General features: G+C 43.2%; 1 protein-coding gene and 1 pseudogene across 1 annotated transcript; one reads left to right on the top strand and one right to left on the bottom strand.

Moving 5' to 3' along the window:
- The first annotated feature begins 7,787 nt into the window (after positions 1–7,787).
- Positions 7,788–9,815, top strand: LOC125019057 (annotated as a pseudogene).
- A 2,065-nt stretch (positions 9,816–11,880) lies between these two features.
- On the bottom strand, positions 11,881–18,595 carry LOC125019056 (NLR family CARD domain-containing protein 3-like; the record flags this gene model as incomplete). The annotated part of the gene is made up of 4 exons (XM_047603558.1): positions 18,532–18,595; positions 14,656–16,468; positions 13,013–13,186; positions 11,881–12,040 (listed from the first exon to the last, which is right to left on the bottom strand). Coding segments are annotated over exons 1-4 (2,211 nt in total), but the record flags the coding sequence as incomplete, so codon positions are not given.
- Positions 18,596–19,390: the final 795 nt, after the last annotated feature.

Raw genomic sequence — 19,390 nt, 5'->3', positions numbered from 1 at the left:
TGATTTCCAAATATCATGAACTTAGTTTTGTTCAGGTTTCATGATATGAAATGATTCATTCATTCATTCATGATATGATTTGTTTTCATCAAACCAACACTTTAGTTTTAGAAATTCTCCTTTGACCATCAATAACAGCTGCTGGAAATCTCCCCTGAGCACAAAATATTTGTTTTATAAATGTTAGACACTTTCCATATATCATTAATACATAAGATAAATAGTTTGACCAAAGCCAAACATCCATCAACACTGTCACTGACAATCTGACTAATCCAATCAATAATCAGTGACAGATAAAGCAGACTGCTGCTCACTCCAGCTCCTGCTCCAATCAAACAAATATGTGGATGAAACAGGAGGAAACACATGTGGAATCTCCTGTTTCTACAGAGACAAGAGAAGACAGACATTAGAATGTAGTTGGAAGAAACATCTCCACAACAACAGGAAGGACTGTTGATGCTGGCAGGTTGACATGTTGTTGATAGATGTGTCTGAATCATTGATGAGGGACTGGACTTGATTTGTTGGAGCTCTGTGAAGAGTTGAAGTGCAGCTCTGTTGATGGTCTTAAATGGAGACCATGTGGATGAAGCTCTCCTCTCCACCTCCCAGTAACATGGTCCAGTCAGAGTTTGCTTCAACCTCTGGATCATCAGGACACAGCTCATCCTCTCACAACACACACCCTCCTGGTTAATGTTACCTCCTCCACCTGTAGAGAGGAGGAGAAAGAAGAGAGGAGGTGAAGGAGTGTTTCCCTTCATCATCACATCCAGTAGAAAGAGCAGCAGGGACTTGAGTCCTGTTCAGAGCAGCAGTGGAGCAGCTGTGGAGCTCAGCCAGCTTCCTTTCAGCTTCATGTTAACGTGTTGGAGTGAACACACACAGACCTGCAGAGACTTTTAGCATCAAGTCTGTTTCCTCTGCAGATTTCACTAAGAAACTGCTGAGAGTCCTGAACGCTTCATTACTGCACCAACACTTTAGTGATGGATTTACTGCTGCTCCATGGAAACAAAGATCAGCTGACTAAGAAACTCATGGTTACTAAATGTAATGCTGCTTCTGTGATGTGCATGCTTCAGTCAGACTGATCTCAGAGCTGTGATCAGTTGTTGATCAGATGTGATGAATGACCACCACTGTCTCTATACATCTTGGAAGGCTGTCAGCTGGAATCCAGCTTTATTTCCTGGACACACCAACACAACAACAACAGTCGTCTTCACATCAACTCAAACACATGATCACAACAAGCTTCTGGCTCATCTGATTGGCTGACTGTTGTCTCTAGATCTCCCTCTGTCTTTCTGTCCAATCCTGAAGCCGTCTCCATTCTCCTCTCACAGCTTCACTGAGTAAGCGGCAGTTTACAGATAATCACTGGATCATTGATACTAAGTGGTGTTTAGGACGATACCGATAGAAAGCAGCATGGACTGACTGGAACCCCTAATCACTTCAGAGTCTCCAGTTTATAGTCTGGGACTCACCTCAAGATCAAGAAGCTGCATGACATATCTGAATCCCTTCAGGTTGTTTGTCCTCTCAGTTTCAGATGTTTCAGATGGGAGGGTTGGACTTCATAGCCTGAACCAGAGAATCATCACAGCTGATCTCTGACAAACTGCATTTAATCCAACCAGAGGATAAAACAAAAAGATATAGAGATGAAATCCTTAATAATTCAACAGATGTGTTCAGGTTTTAAATGTTCAGCTCAATCATTACGGTGTCCTAACAGCCTTTAAGCTTCATTACTTAACAACTAACAGAGGACATATTTCCTACAGTTTCTCTGAGTCAATACTGAGTGAACTTCTATGAAACAAACTCACACACGCATGAAAAAAAGTTAATAAAATGACCTGTTTGAATTGATAAGTCATTTATTTTGTGTGTCCAGCCAACATTCACTTAAGATACATCTAGAGATTTTATCAAGTTTATCATGTGTATTGTTGATATTTACTAAGACATTGATAATTTACTTTCAGTGAACCATACCGTCTTGAAACTAAAGGACATTTTTACAGATTCATGGAGGAAAGTTCTGGATAACATGAATAAGAATCAGTGGTGATTAAACATATCATATCTACAACAGTAACAGACAGTGAACTCCTCCAAGTCTCCAGTCTTACAGTCTGTACTCTCCAGAAAACCACAAACCAACTGCTTCACTCCTGAATCCTTCAGGTGTTGTGACTTTCAGGTCCAGATGTTTCAGATGGAGGGGTTGACATCAGAGCTGGTCCCAGAGAATCACAGCTTGATCTCTGACAAACTGCAACAACATCAACTGAATAAAGAATAAAAGATTGTAGAATAAATCTCCTCTCCATGTCTGAGTGACTTTGGTCCCTTGTGTTTATTGTGGATCTCCCATCATGTCTTCACAGACATAAATATGTGACAGTGTGAGGTGTGTAGGCTCCTTCAGCAGCTGGTGGTTCAGAGAGCAATGGACTGATTACATGGATCACAGCAGGTTTGACTCCCAATGAAATGTGACTGATATGATGATAAACAGCAGGAAGCTCAGACACTAAACACACCTCAAACACCTGCATCAGAACACATGATCTCAGCTGTGGTGTTGACTCAGGGAATGATCATCAACATTATTGAAATAGATTTGCTTTAGATGTTAGTTGCTTTGGATTGTCTTCAGTTTATTTCTCTGAACATCCAGTGCCCCCAAACTAAAAAAGCCTCTGAAAAGTGACCAGAGACGCTTTAAACAACTCAGCTCATTTTCTCTGTTTATTCGTCGGACCAAAATAAATTCTTGGGTTATAGCAGGTTGAAATAGCAAAAGCTAAAACTGCATGATGGCATGGCATATAAAACTGGATCTGAAATCACACATTATTTTCAAACTGCTCATTAGAACAAAACTCCTAAACATTCAAAGATATGGTGGATATGGATTTCAGACGCCCTCATCCTGTTCAACAGCAAAAAACCATCCTCCTACACAAAACATTCAACAATTACTGGAAGGAAGGGGTTCATTGTTACATGTCATTTGAAATGAAACTACAGAACACAACAAGGAGGACTGTTTGTGTTTCACTTGTGTGTTAAACAATGGAACAGTTTGGAGGAGACGCTCAAGGAATGTTCAAACATAAACAGTTTAAAATATATAAAGAGAGGATTCTTACAAGTACAAACAAGAAAGAAAGGGTCTGACTCAACAACGAGTGATGGGTGTTATTGTCATTTAATACTTTCATTTTTCTTATTTGTGTTCTTATATATATTTTGTGTTGTCTTTGGTAATGTGTGCATGTTATATCTCTGTGTGTGTATGTATGTACATATATTATAAAGACTATTATTATTATCATACTGACAGGAAGTGAATAATATATAAATCATTGAGCTATTAAAAGGGGTGGGATAAAATAAGTTCATATATAATCTGTTACTTTATTGTTAATTTATTGATTTTCTCATTTACTGTTATTTATGATTCTATATGATTATTTTGTTGCTCTGTTTTGTTTTTATGTTCGAAATAAAGAAACTTAACTAAGATTTAATAAACTGAAACCAGACAATAAATAGATGAAATCTATTAAATTAGACCTGCTTCAGCTTTAATCAGAGAAAACGACATCAACAAATAACTCAGATTATAACCCTTTCATCAACTTTACATGAGCTCAACAATGTCAAGATAAACAACTCAAAGATAAATTGAAAAACTGACAATTGTTGTCTCTGACTTAGATTCAGTTGGTGATTAAACATATCAGATCTACAACAGTAACAGACAGTGAACTGACCTCAGAGTCTCCAGTCTACAGTCTGGACTCTCCAGAAAACCACACAGCTGCTTCACTCCTGAATCCTTCAGGTTGTTTCCACCCAGGTTCAGAAGTTTCAGATGGGAGGGGTTGGACTTCAGAGCTGGTCCCAGAGAATCACAGCTGATCTCTGACAAACTGCATCTCCACAACCTGAATAAAGAATAAAAGATGTAGATTAAATCCTGAATAATTCAATCAGATGTGTTCAGGTTTTAAATGTTCAGCTCAACATTACTGTGTCCTAACAGCCTTTAAGCTTCATTGACTTTAACAACTAACAGAGGACATTTTCTACAGTTTCTCTGAGTCAAATACTTATGAACTTCTGTGAAACAAACTCACACAATGAAAATAAAGTTAATAAAAATGACCTGTTGAATTGTTAGTAATTTATTTTGGTGTGTCCAGCTCAAACATTCACTTAAGTTCCATTTAGAGATTTTATCAAGTTATTTGTTATTGTGATATTTACTAAGACATTGATTAATTCCTTTCAGTGAAGTCGTCTTGAACTAAAGGACATTTACAGATTCATGGAGGAAAGTTCTGGATGAACATGAATTAGATTCAGTTGGTGATTAAACATATCAGATCTACAACAGTAACAGACAGTGAACTGACCTCAGAGTCTCCAGTCTACAGTCTGGACTCTCCAGAAAACCACACAGCTGCTTCACTCCTGAATCCTTCAGGTTGTTGATACTCAGATTCAGATGTTTCAGATGGGAGGGGTTGGACTTCAGAGCTGGTCCCAGAGAATCACAGCTGATCTCTGACAAACTTGATTTAATCAACCTGAATGAAGAATAAAAGATGTAGATTAAATCCTGAATAATTCATGATGTTCAGGTTTTAAATGTTCAGCTCAACATTACTGTGTCCTACCAGCCTTTAAGCTAAGCTACAGCAGGTAGTTGGAGGCAAAACAACGTGGGAAAGAAAGGACATGGGGACAAAGATAATAAAGAAGAAGAAAGAGGAAGAGGAGAAAAGGCCAAGATAAAGGTCTGCTTGCATGTCTTGGTAATGGAATGTTTTTCAAAGATATTTGTGAGGCCATCTACAGCAAATTAGTTGACTAAAAGCTAGAGAAATGTATTACAACTGGCCGGTTAAACTGCTTAATATTGCTGTGATACTGAGATTTAACTGTGACTGAAAAAAAAAAAAAAAAAAAAAAAAAAAAACTGTGACTGAGTTGATTGTCGGGGTTAGCCGTATAGTTTAAAAAGTAAAGTTTTTGCTAACGTTTGATAGCGAACATTAAACGTCACCTTGTGCTAGCAAGCGTGATGACGTTTGCTAGTTTGCTGACATGACTTGTGTGTACCGTTACACCCTTAAGTTTGAGATGTGTTGTTTGCACACATTGTTTGCTGCAGAGCATGGTCATTTTTCCATGTAAAATAAATATGTACTTTCTACATCAACTCATGTGAAAGTTGCCCAAGACACTGTTAAAGTACTTTGGAGGCTCAGAATCAGTCCAGTACCAGTCCATCTTCAGGCTCAAATGTGTACTGGATGGTGACAGTCTGTCCCTCACCCGATGCATTACCCACAGTTCATTTGTACCTAGAAGAAGAATTCCACCCAAAGGGAAAGTGATTAATTGAAAGAACCTCATTAATATGTGTGTATATGTATGTATATTTTTCATCTTAAGTCCATCTCCATCCTCTACAGTGCTTTTTCTCCTCCCCCCATCCTCTGTGCCCACTGTCCCTTGTACTGTCCACTGATGGGTAGCTTCTATGGAAAGCCTGAACTCTCCCTGTGACTGTTGCATCTGCAGAGTGGAGCTTTTCAACGCTCAAATGAATGAAGAACTACTTGTGATCGTCAGTGGCACAAGGAAGGATGAGTGGACTGGCAGTGATTAGTATTAACAACAACATTGGTCATCAGAGTTCTTTTTCTTTTTCACTATGGGAATCACCTTGGGCATGACCAACTACGGAAACTCCAATGGCACAACGTCTGTCTTTGACAGACAGGTTGACCTGTGACACAGGCCCCGCCCCGCCCCCTTGTACTATCACTGTCAACCGCACTGTCCTTACTCATTCTCGCTTTCTTCCTGTGAGAAACTACAACAAGCTCCCTCAGCGCATCCAGGCTAGCTTGGATTTCTGTTTAACTGTTCTCAGGCGTCCCATCAAGGAGAACATCGCCGAACGCAGGTTTCGGGCTTTGTTACGCTTAGTTACGCAGTGGTTAAAGGTCAGTGTCCGCGTAAAGGCAAGCTGTCACTCGGTTACTTGGTGTTACAACTTGGTAGCTGGTGTCTTTGTAACTTCGGCTATCATATCAAGATGAGCTCATTTGGTCTTGGTTGGGCTAGCATTAGCTTGTAAGCTTAACATAATCGGGTTAAGCTATCGTGTTGTGGCGGTTTAACTCGGTCAAGTTCAGCTAGTGTGGTATTAGCCCCGTGCTAGTGACAGTGACAGACAGGCTAACGTGTTGTGACGAGCCTTCTGTACCAGCGTTATCTCTCCACCTCAGTATGTCGATGAGCGCTACCCCCACCAAACGGCCGGTGCCGAAGGCAAAAGAGGCTGCATCCCACCCGTGCCCCACGGCTTGCAGTGCGTCAATTTCAGGCAGGGACCCTCACCCTATTTGCATTGCCTGCATGGGCTGTCAACACGCCCAGGCTTCACTAGCTGACCCGCAAGTGTGTTCTCATTGTGCTTCTATGCCAGAGAAAATTTTGGAGAGGAGGTTGAGAGTAGCAGTAGCCAACAGTCAGGATCCCTGTCTGGCGGCTGTCTCTACCAGAGACTCCGACGAACATCAGCTGCGAGCCACTACGAGCTGGGCGGACATGATGGAGGCGGAGGCCCCGGTTATGCCCCCATTGTTGGAAGGGATCGACGAGGGCGTAGCTGGAGACGAGGACGCAGAGTGCAACGTCAACTCGATTTGGACGACATAGAGGAAGAGGAGGATGACTCCAGCTTCCCGTCCCATGTCCCATGGCCGGCTGCCCAGGGCCCTGGAGGGACTGAGAGGGACCTGCATGATGGTAAGAGGCTTCTAGCAGCTCCGTCTGTCGCTAAACAGCTTTTACCAGCAGTACCTGCATGCATGAAAGAAATGAGGATTATTGGTCTGCCCCGTTTAAGAGCAAGCTTCCCACCAAGGCCTGCTCTAAGCGAGAGATTCAAGGCATGGGGGAGCTGGGGTTGACCGAACCCCCAGTGGTTAAACCTTTAATGGCTTATCACCTCCACCCTAACTGCCGATCCATTTCAGTTTCTTCTTGCATTTCTCTGCCCAATAAAATAGACCGCGTCACTGCGGCTATTTATCAGATATGTATAAATATGCTGCGCAGTCGGTGTGTTCGCTCAATGCAGTCACACTGTTATCTGCATATCAGGGTGAGATCCTGGAGGAGATGGGGCGGCAGCTGGATTCAGGGACACCTAACCCAGCCCTCTGGGATGAAATATGCTTGTGAACGATTTAATCTTGCGCTCATCCAGAGGAGCAGTCCAGGGCTGTGGTCGTGTGATGGGGCTTGCAGTCTCAGGTGAGAGAGCGTTGTGGCTGAACCTGTCAGGCTTAGGTGACTGTCAGAAGGCCGAGGTCATAGATGCGCACTATGACCCCACCAAGGGTCTTTTTGGCCCGACTTTGGAGAAGATCAGAGAGACAAGCACCCGTAGGAAGCAGGAGGGAGAAGCCTTTGACCTCTGCTTACCTTGAAAACCCACTACTCACCCATCCTAGATGTCAAAACCTTGCTTCGCAGCGAGAGCTGCAGCAGTAAAAGGAAAACCAGGTGGTGTCAGGTCACAGAGATGCACAGTGGGACAACACCCCAACCAACAGGCCAAGGCTGAGAATCAAAGGCCATGGGGTAAACATTCCTTTGCAGCAGTGGCTGGCAGGAAAGGTTTGTCTCACCCCGGAGAGGGGAAGTAGAAGCGGCCAGAATGCACCCCCAGAATGCGGCCAGAATGCACCCCCCCCACATCAAAAAACTCAAATAAGGAGAAAACACAATCTCGATCTGTCCCCAGACGGAACCAGCTCTCTTCGTACCGAGGGGGCGACGTCACATTTGGGCGACACAATGAGTCCACTCAGTTCCCTCTCGGTTCGAAGCGAAAGGTCCATAAAAAAGTCCATACCTGGGTATTAAAGACAATTTCTCAGGGATACAGACTGCAGTTTGCTGTAAAACCACTGAAATTCAACAGTGTGTTAACTTCATTGGCCAACAGAGATTCAGCACGGGTCCTGGAGGACGAGATTGCAACTTTGTTAAACAAACAAGCAATCAGAAAGGTGCCAAACGAGGAAGCACAACAGGGTTTTTACTCCTGTTACTTCCTCATTCCAAAGAAAGGGAGCGCATCTCTTCACCCCATATTAGACCTGCGTGTATTAAACAAGCACTTGCGAAAGTACATGTTCAGAATGTTAACACACAAAGTGCCCTGTCACTCGATACGTCCAAACGATTGGTTTGTGACGATCGATCTTTCAGATGCATATTTTCACATTGCCATTTATCCCGCACACAGAAAGTTTCTCAGGTTTGCGTATCAAGACGTAAACTACGAGTTTCAGAAAATCCCATTTGGTCTATCACTAGCTCCGAGGGTATTCAGCAAGTGTGTCGAGGCAGCGCTGTCCCCACTGAGAAACAGCGGCATCAGAATATTCTTATATATACACGACTATCTTATATGCTCCCGTTCAGCAAGCAATCATAGATTCCAGTACAGTGTTAAGTCATCTGAGGGATCTTGGATTCAATATAAACTGGACAAAGAGTTGTCTGGAGTATTTAGGACTCAGAATTAACTTCTCCTTTTACCGAGTTACGCTATCGGCAGAGAGAACAGTGTCCTTCACGCGGTGTCTCGCACTTTTTCGACGAGGAAAAGTTGTGATTCAGGCTGTGCCCTTGCCTTCTGCGCCTTATGGCATCAGTCATATCTGTGGTGCAATTAAGGCTTCTCATGATGAGAGATTTTCAGATTGGGTTGCATCCCTCCGCTTATGTCCACACCATCATCTTTCCCGCAAGGTCAAAGTGACGCCGTTGTGCATCACGGCTCTCCGTCAGTGGAGAGATCCATCTGCTCTCAACCTCAGGGGTACCACTGGGGATGGTGACATCCAGGATAACCATGACAACGGACGCGTCCCTCAGGAGATGGGGCACGACGTTGATGTGCAGAGCAGTGAACTGGGTTTGCTCCAAGGGGATGGCTCAGGCTCACATAGATGTGTTGGAGCTACAAGCAGTGTTCTTAGCACTGAGACATTTCCTGCCCTTTCTCAGTGGTCTTAGTGAAAATGGACAACTCTACTGTAGTAGCTCACATCAACCGCCAGGGCGGCACACGCTCTCTGCAGCTGCACAGGTTGCCTCAGAGATTGAGCTCAAGACTGATGTCCCTTCGAGCAACTCATGTGCCGGGGATTTTGAACCCGGGGGCAGATTTACTGTCCAGAGGAAACCCACTGTACGGGGAATGGAGACTTCATCCACAAAGGGGTGGAGCAGATATGGCAAAAATTTGGCCAAGCTGCCGTAGATCTCTTCACCTCGCAAGAAAATAGTCAGTGTCCTCTGTTCTTCTCCCTGTCAGACTGCCCCACTGGGGATAGATGCTCTCACCCAACCATGGCCAAACGTCCAGTTTTATGCTTTCCCACTCCTCAGATTGATCTCCGGAACTCTAACCGGAGTGAGAGAGTTTGTCGCTGATTTTGATAGCTCCTCGTTGGCCATCCAAACACTGGGTGGCAGAGATAATTCAACTTCTGGTGGACGACCCCTGGCCTCTGCCTATTCGCAGGGATTTTCTTTCCCAAGCACGAGGGGAAATCTACCACCCACACCCAGAACACATGGCTCTATGGGCGTGGCCAGTGAAAGGTGGCTGCAGGTCGGCCCCCAGAGGTCATCGAGACCATTCAGAACACCAGAGCCTCTTCTACCCGCTCTCTTTGCAGTAATAAGTGGCGGATTTTTGAAGAGTGGTGCAATAATAGTATTATAGTATTGTGTTTCCTGCAGGAGTTGGTGGATAAAGGGAAAGCCTTTTTCAGAATTAAGGTCTACTTAGCAGCAATTTCAGCTTGCCAAGTGGGCTTTGGTAACAAGCCGGTTGGCCAGCACCCTCTTGTTTGTCTTTTCATGAGAGGTGCTCGCCGTGGAGCTCTTGGCTTTTCACCCTCCCCCATTCTCCTCAGAGGATGAGAAGTGGCTTAACAAATTGTGCCCAGTGCGGGCACTGGGGATGTACATGGAGAGGACGGCTGAATTCAGAAGGACTGATCAGTTGTTTGTTTCCTGGGCTGCTTCTCATAGGGGCAGGCCGTTGTCATGACAAATATTGTCACACTGGATTGTGGAAGCCATATATGTGGCTTATAGGTGTAAGGGTCTTCATCCTCCTCTGGGAGTGAAAGCCCATTCCACAAGGAGCATGGCTTCATCGTGGGCCTTATTCAGAGGAGTGTCAGTTCAGGACATTTGTACAGCGGCGAGTTGGGCCACACCGCTCACTTTCGTGCACTTTTACAGGCTGGATGTTACTCAGGCATCGCTGTCTCATGCAGTCTTGGAGGCAGGAGCTTCTAGCCCTGCCCAATAGTTTCATTGCAGGTTGGTCCAGTTCTCATTTGTGGGGAGCTGATGCAATACAGGAGTGGGCTATATCTCCCATAGTGAAACACCGAGCGAAGTTAGAAAAAGAACTTTGGGTTACATTACGTAATCCCTGGTTCTTTGATAACAGAGTGAGGTGTTTCACCAGCACTTCCCTCCTTGCACAGGCACAGAAAGAAACCGGGCTAGAATGAGTCGAGGCGGTTGATAGTGATAGTACTAGGGGGCGGGGCCTGTATTACAGGTCAACCTGTCTGTCAAAGACAGACATTGTGCCATTGGAGCTTCCGTAGTTGGTCACGCCCAAGGCAATTCCCATAGTGAAATACTTCACTCTGTTATCAAAGAACCAGGGATTACGTAATGTAACCCAAAGTTCTTACAGTGACGTCATAAATGACTTTGCCTCCACTTTTTATGAGTGGGTGGAGTGTTGAGGAAGAACAGAGTCACATTAAAAAAAGTCAAATGTGTGGATTAAGATAGTTCATTTGGATTTTTTTTGTATAAAAGTTTTTGCACATAATTACATAAATTTGCATAATTTTGAGACCTAATTACTCAACTTTATGTTTTTAAACCATTCTTGTTTCCTTCTTTCAGAGAACTCATGTCATTATTTAAGTGTTTGTTTTAAGATATTTTATTGTTTATTTTGTGATTTATTTCTTGTTGCACTATAAATTATTTTTTGAAACCAAACCTAATGAATCAAAAGTTGTAATGTTTGTATCTTTGAACTGAGTCAGAGTAGTTTTGACTGTGCTTGTTGCAACAAAAACAGCATAGATGTGTAAAAACATGTCAGACTGACAATAGGATAATCAGAGCTGCAATGAGTTTATAGTAGGTGTGTGCATATCAACCATCAATATTATTGGCAGAAACAGAGGGCCCCAAAATCTAATTTAGCTCCGGGCCCCATGGAGGCTTGGGCCGGCTCTGGAGGCATGAGGAAGTCTGATGAATTGTGAATCCCTTATTTTGTATGGGATGTATTTGGGTTATTTTTTGGTTCTGATATGTTGTTATCTTTCAATCATGGTGGTTAGGTCACATCAGTGTGGGCAGAGATAATTAGTTATTATTATCACCTGTTCACTTACACAGCAGCTGGGTTTAAAACAAGGAAAGTGGGTGAGGGCACAAGGACGCCGTACTTTTTGTTGACCACGTTTTGCTTCATTGATCACTTTTGTGTATTTTTTTTTTTTAAAGATTTTTTGCACATTAGTCTTCTGTTACTTAAATAAATGAATTCAAAGTATTTGGGGAATTCTTGGCGTATCTTTGAACAGCGTGTTCAACTAATACAGACACCCCTCGTCTCTGCCACTTTATTTTGGTCGAGTCGTCACTACAACTTCAGTGAACTCGTAACAGACAGTGAACTGACCTCAGAGTCTCCAGTCTACAGTCTGGACTCTCCAGAAAATCACACAGCTGCTTCACTCCTGAATCCTTCAGGTTGTTGTCTCTCAGGTCCAGATGTTTCAGATGGGAGGGGTTGGACTTCAGAGCTGGTCCCAGAGAATCACAGCTGATCTCTGACAAACTGCATCTCCTCAACCTGAATAAAGAATAAAAGATGAAATGATTGATGATCAGTCAGATGTGTTGAGGTGTGAAATGTGTCCTGATCAATGAGCTGTTCTCTAAAATGAGTAGAGTGACTTTGTCCTTGTGTTATTGTGGATCTTCATCATGTCAGCCTTCTACAGACATCATCCAAACGTCAGCACAACATTCAGACAACTATTGATGTCAACACAGATCAATAAGATGCTGATGACCTCATTACAGGATCAATATCTCTTCACACATGTTGGACTGCTGATTAGTTCTTTGATTCCAGGACCTTCTTCTTCCTGGATTTGGTGTCTCAGGAGGTTTGTGTCATTCAAATGTTAAAGGACAAGTTGACATGTTCAAGTGTGTCTTCCAACAACAGTCACATGTCATATGGACTGATTCCATGACAGAGTTGTTGAGATTCCTGCTGTCCACACTGACTGTGAAGTGGTCTCTTCCTAACACAACTCCACTGTTGAGCTGACACTAATATGAAGCTTCAGCAGTCTGACTGACACTAATCAAAGTTCCTCTTTGAGTTCCTGTCCCTCCACTGCAGCTCAGCAGGAAACACTGTGGAAACACAAACTGATACTGACTGGATGTGCTGAAGAACAAGATGAGTTGAAGATCAACACAACACAACAACACTGTGGATGTTGTCCTCCATCTGGTCTGATTGGAGTCAGACTATAAGGGGATTTGTCCACAGACAGTATGGACAGAAAGAATGATTAGTGACACCAAGAACTCTGTTAATGTCAACACATGTGAAGACTGGACTTGATGTGGTTTGTGATCAGACCCACCACCGATGACTGAGGAGATACCTGCTGATGTTCAGGAACATGATGCTCCTTCATTTCAACTCTTTCAGCTCCTTTTCTATCTGACAGTCCTGACAAGAGAACTCATCTAAACTGGATCTCCATTCTTCAGAAGCCTGAGAAGAAAAGAAATGAAAACTGACCTCAGAGTCTCCAGTTTACAGTTTGGGCTCTCCAGTCCAGCAGATAGATGCTTCACTCCTGAATCCTCCAGGTTGTTTCCAGTCAGGTTCAGATGTTTCAGATGGGAGGGGTTGGACTTCAGAGCTGAGGCCACGACTTCACAGTGACTCTCTGAGAGTTCACAGTCAACAAGTCTGTCATGAGACAAATAAATAAAATGTGTTATAATGGAAGATATGGAATGATATGGAGGAGGAAATGAAAATGTGCAATAACATCACACATTTAAAAACAAATAAAGGTTTTATCTCATAAGGATTTGGAGTGAAATCATTTTTACAACAGTTTGAGACTCCTTCTTTACTATTTTATTTTCTTTCTATTTATTTTTCATGTGTTTATTTGAATTTCCTACCACATCTCATTGTTTTAGTCTTGTAGTTCTCTGGTGTTTCCTCATGGGGGGGTGCTATGCTTGGGTTGTTCCTGTCTGCCGTGAGGGGGCCGTCCCTTAGGTCCAGGCCTGGAATTTGGTCATTTTAGGGGCAAGGCCACTTGGCCTTTTATGTTGTCAGTTTTTTGAGTGCACAAAGGGCATAAAATAAAAGGATGATTTTAAGTTGACGTCTATAATGAATTTAATTTAAGGACTAATGACACTTTTGGACACAAGACACAAGATTGGTGTCTCAGTAGAAACTATCAAGCAGGTAAAGAAACATCTCCTACACTATTATGTCTGAAGATAAGAAAATATTGGACGACACCACTACAGCTAAACACCAGTCGGTTAACACATAATATACAGACACACTGAAAGAGTCCATCAGCCAAATAATAGCAGCATGTTTAACATGGCCTCAGCATGCTAACTTAGCCCTGTTATTAGCTCCTCTCTCCACTCTCCACCGTATAGTCACCACCACGCCAAGTTCGCCGCAATAGTCTCCCTTTATTCTGCCAGACAATGTCATTAAATGTACACTTTCCCATGCTTGCATGAGGTACAACTGCTGCATAAACGACGTGCATCTGCGGAGTCACGGCCGCAAACACATCACTATGTTGTTGGTTCCGCTCCAGTGAGCATGTGGCGTCACTGCTATTCACAAATTAGTTTGAAGAAATAAATGTTGCCTATTATTTTTAGATTTGACACTAATTACAATCATAACATCCTACTTAGCATTTGTTGAAACATTCAAGACATTTTAATGCCAATTAAGGCCTTGTTTTTCCATGAATTAATTCACTGCCTTTTAAGACTTTTCAAGGATTCATGGGAACCCTGTTAAAGCTCAACAAAGGAAAAACTTGAAAGCACGCAAAAAAAATTTTAAGGAAGGAAAAGTGCTGTTCAAATAAAGTTGGAAGTTTTACACAGAAATTATTTTGATTATGTTTAATTTTTAGAATGTTCCCAATAAAGAAAAGTTTTTGTCTTGTTTTTGTGTTTAATGAGCTGATATAGAAGGAGGAGAACAAGAAAAGCTTCATCCTGTCTCTTCTCAAACTAGATTATTAGTTTTTGTTCTGACTTTTTTGTCTTTATGGAATTGTTTAATATTGTTGCTGGAAAATGATGCAACTTGTACTTGCTTTTATGTGTTGATGGTTCAAGAAAAATCAAACTGATTCTGTTCATGATCACATCAGGACTCACCGAAACTTTCTGCAGTTCCTCACAGCTGGGATCATTCTCCGTCGTCCCTCCATTGATGCTCTGTACTGATCAAGGTTCAACTCATACAGAACCTCCTCTGACATCTGCAGCATGTAGGCCAGAGCTGAGCAGTGGATCACAGAGAGTTCCTTCTCTGATCTGTTCTCTGACTTCAGGAACTCTTGGATCTCCTGATGAACTGAGAGGTCGTTCATCTCCATCAGACAGTGGAAGATGTTGATGCTTCTGTCAGGAGACATTTTATCAGTGTTCATCTTCTTCAGATTGTTGATGGTTCTCTGGATGATTCCTGGACTGTTCTCTGTGTGACCCAGCAGACCTCCTAAGAGTCTCTGGTTGGACTCCAGAGAGAGGCCATGAAGGAAGCGAACTAACAGGTCCAGGTGACCATTTTTACTCTCCAGGGATTTAATCATGACTCTGTTTAGAAACTCATCCAGAGGTGAGTAGATGTAGTTTCTTCCCAGGAAGTCCTGCAGCTTCTTAGTCTTCCTGTTGGTGTAACAGTGGATCATGTAGACTGCAGCCAGAAACTCCTGAACGCTCAGATGGATGAAGCAGAACACCTTGTCCTGGTACAGGCCTCTCTCCTCTTTAAAGATCTGTGTAAACACTCCTGAGTACACTGAGGCTGCTCTGATATCGATGCCACACTCTGTCAGGTCTGATTCATAGAAGATCAGGTTTCCTTTCAGCAGCTGATCAAAAGCCAGTTTTCCCAGAGACTCAATCATCTTCCTGCTCTTTTTATCCCAGTGTGGATCGGTCTCAGCTCCTCCATCATACTTGACCTTCTTGACTTTGGCCTGAACCACCAGGAAGTGGATGTACATCTCAGTCAGGGTCTTGGGCAGCTCTCCTCCCTCTCCGGTTTCCAACACATCCTCCAGAACTGTAGCAGTGATCCAGCAGAAGACTGGGATGTGACACATGATGTGGAGGCTTCGTGATGTCTTGATGTGGGAGATGATCCTGCTGGCCTGCTCCTCATCTCTGAACCTCTTCCTGAAGTACTCCTCCTTCTGGGGGTCAGTGAACCCTCTGACCTCTGTCACCATGTCAACACACTCAGGAGGGATCTGATTGGCTGCTGCAGGTCGTGTGGTTATCCAGAGGCGAGCAGAGGGAAGCAGTTTCCCCCTGATGAGGTTTGTCAGCAGCACATCCACTGAGGTGGACTCTGTAACATCAGTCAGGATCTCACTCTTGTGGAAGTCCAGAGGAAGGCGACACTCATCCAGACCGTCAAAGATGAACACAACCTGGAAGTCTTCAAAGCTGCAGATTCCTGCTTCTTTGGTTTCAGTGAAGAAGTGATGAACAAGTTCCACCAAGCTGAACTTTCTCTCTTTCACCACATTCAGCTCTCTGAAAGTCAATGGAAATATGAAGAGGATGTCCTGGTTGGCTTTGTCTTCAGCCCAGTCCAGAGTGAACTTCTGTGTTAAGACTGTTTTCCCAATGCCAGCCACTCCCTTTGTCATCACTCTTCTGATAGGTTCATGTCTTCCAGGTGAGAGTTTAAAGAGGTCTTCTTGTCTGATGCTTGTTTCTGCTCTGTGTGGTTTCCTGGATGCTGTTTCAATCTGTCTGACCTCATGTTCATCATTGACCTCTGCAGTCCCTCCCTCTGTGATGTAGAGCTCTGTGTAGATCTCATTCAGAAGGGTTGAGTTTCCAGCTTTAGCAATCCCCTCAAACACACGCTGGAACTTCTTCTTCAGACCAGATTTAACTTTACGTTGACAATGTCCTGAATGAAGAAACGAGAAATAAGATGAATAAATGAACTCTCCAGTAAATATTCCAACATGTCATTGCTCTAAAGAATGAGTGTGTGAATATATCTTGGTTCATCTTTTGAGACATTAGTAAATGTCTCATTTCTCCAGCAGCTTCAATGTTTAGAGAAATCCTCTTACTGCTCTGCAGACAGTCAGCCAGCTCCTCCTGCTTCATTCTCCTCAGGAAGTTCACTGTCATCTTCAGGAATAAATCTCTGCTGCTCCTCCCCTGCTCTTTATCCTCACCCTCCAACACCTCCTCATCCTCCCTCTGACTCTCTGAGCATTCTGGGTAATCTGGACTCACAACCTTCTGGATCTTCTTCAGCTCCTTCTTCACAAAAGTCATGATGTTGTCCTCCAGCAGCTGGAACAGAAGACCATATGAATGACACAAGCAGACTGAAACCATGGAGACAAACATCAGATCCATGTTGGACACACTGACAATCCACTGGTCTACAAAGAGCAGCATGGACATGATGGAAAGTAGTTGTTGTACATGTACAGACCAGAAAGATGGAGTCCAGCTGTGTCTGATGCTGCTGGGTAGACTGACCACTGAGAACCTCTGAGCTCTGCTGGTGGACTCTGTGGACCAATCATCAACAATTAGCTCTCATCCATTACAAGATTGAAGACACTACTCTGCTTCAAATATCCACTTATTGATCACCTCTTCTAAGGCTGTGTTTTCCCAACTACTGCTATGAACACAAGAAAGAAATATTCATGTTTTTCTTCAACGTTCAACAGCTTCCAGAGACACAACGCTGATTACTCTTCAACAGACAAGTTCATTTAGTTTATAGCTTCAAAACATTCAAACAATGTCCTCTTCCTCTGCATCTCTGTTTGCTCCCGTCCTGTTTTAAGTGTTTTAAGAAGAGTAAACCGAGGAAAAGCCCTGGAGCTGATCATATTAGTGGTTGTGATGAGCAGCTTGGTCCTATTTTTAACTTTATTTTTAACATGTCTCTTGTGTAGAAGGTGCCATCTTTATGGAAGCAGTCTGTCCTGGTGCCCATTACCAAAACAAATAATCTCACCAAACTCAATGATTTCCAGCCAGGGCATTAACCTCCATGGCTATGAAACAATTTGAAAACTGGTTAAAGCTGAAATAGTCATGAAAACTGAGCATCTACTGGACACCCTCCAATTCACATATAGAGTTACCAGAGGCGTACAGACGCCACAGCTACCTTTATCTTCTATATAAGAACCATGCTAGACTGCTTTTTGTGGACTTTTCGTCAGCTTTCAACATGATCCAGTCTCATGTTTTAGCCCATAAACTTTTCGGTTCCTTGGGTCTGGATGTGTGTCTTGTGGGCTGGATGTTTGATTCCTCACAAATAGATCACAACAAGTACGAGTGAAGGGAACATTATCCAGCCTACTAACATCCTCCACCAGCTCATCTCCAGCCTGTGTGTTGTCTGCCCTCTTATATATTTTACATACAGATGACTGTCGTAGCCACCACACAGACAGATTCAAGTATGTGGATGATCCCGTCATCGTCAGCCTGCTTGGTGGATGATGAAGTCGGTCACGGTCAGGTTCTGGATGATTTATATCTTGGTGCACAGAAGCCTTCCAAATCAACTAATTTACAAATCATCTCCTCTCATCTTCTACTACCTCTTATCCTCACTAGGGTCGTGGGGGTTGCTGGAGTCTATTCCAGCTGTCTTTGGACGAGAGGCGGGGTCCACCCTGGACAGGTCTCCAGTCTATCTCAGGGCTAATACAGAGACAAAAAACCATTCACACTCACACCTAGGGTCAATTTAGAGTCACCAATCAGCCTAACGAGCATGTCTTTGGAGGGTGGGAGGAAACCGGAGTACCTGGAGAAAACCCACATAGACACAAGGAGAACATGCAAACTCCAACTCTATGAAACAAAGGAGGTTTGTGTTGATTTTAGACGCCCGTCCCCAGTTCCTCAGTGTAGTGTTATTCATAACCAGCCAGTTGAGCTGGTTTGAATTTGATGTGAAATGTGAGGTGCTTTGTAAAAAAAAAAAGGCCAGCAACGCCTCTTCTGTTTGAGAAAGCTCACCAACATCCAGGTAGACAGGAGCCTGAAGACAATGTTTTACAATGCCTTCATCCTTCTCAGTCATCTGTTGCTATGGTAACCTATGGTTACAAGAACAAAACTCCCTAGAGACAATGGTTTGTGTAACTTGTGAAGTAGCTGGGATGAAATTTAACCGTCTGGATGAGATCTTTAAAATTTAGGTACTTAAGAAAACAAAGTCCATTCGTATGGATGATTCTCATCCTCTAAACAAGTTCTCCTTTGTGCTGCTCTCCATCCGGGATATAAACACCACAGAGAAGAGGACGTAACTGTGTTGCTGCTACTTGTATTTCATTATTTATCATGTATCTTTTAAGAATTTTAAACTGACCAGTGGTCTGTCTTTACCCTTTAGTGCCTTGTGGACTGTGGACTTTTGTATCCACTGTAATTTGCTGCTCACACCCAGTATGTTTGTCTGTTCTTTTATTGTCATGTTGAATGTTTGTCTGCTGCAAAGCAAATTCTTCCAAGAGAAGAATTTGGAAAGTGGTGAAGGGGCTGGGACCCCTCGGTGTGGAAATTCAAGTCTGGCTGCATGTTATTTCAAATAAAATACACTTGGACATTTATCTCTATAGATTAAAGTCTGATCTTTTACAGACATTAAAACACACCCTGTTGTACGACCGACTGACTGGTGGTTAGTTACAGAACATTCTGCAGAACCTGGTGCCTGGTTCATCAGGTGGAAGGAGTCAACAACTTACCTCTGACTTTCTTTAAAGTTATAAATAAAGCCCTTGGACCAGTTGCTCTTCAAGGACACACAGCTGGGTTCAGGTCCAGGTTCATTCCTGTGAACAATGATGAGAGTCATGGACAGTTTAGACTC

The sequence above is a fragment of the Mugil cephalus genome, chromosome 13 (genome assembly GCF_022458985.1).
Source record: "Mugil cephalus isolate CIBA_MC_2020 chromosome 13, CIBA_Mcephalus_1.1, whole genome shotgun sequence".
Taxonomy (NCBI): Eukaryota; Metazoa; Chordata; class Actinopteri; order Mugiliformes; family Mugilidae; genus Mugil; species Mugil cephalus.
Note: the sequence above shows the minus strand (reverse complement) of the source record. Positions and strands in the feature narration are given on the sequence as shown.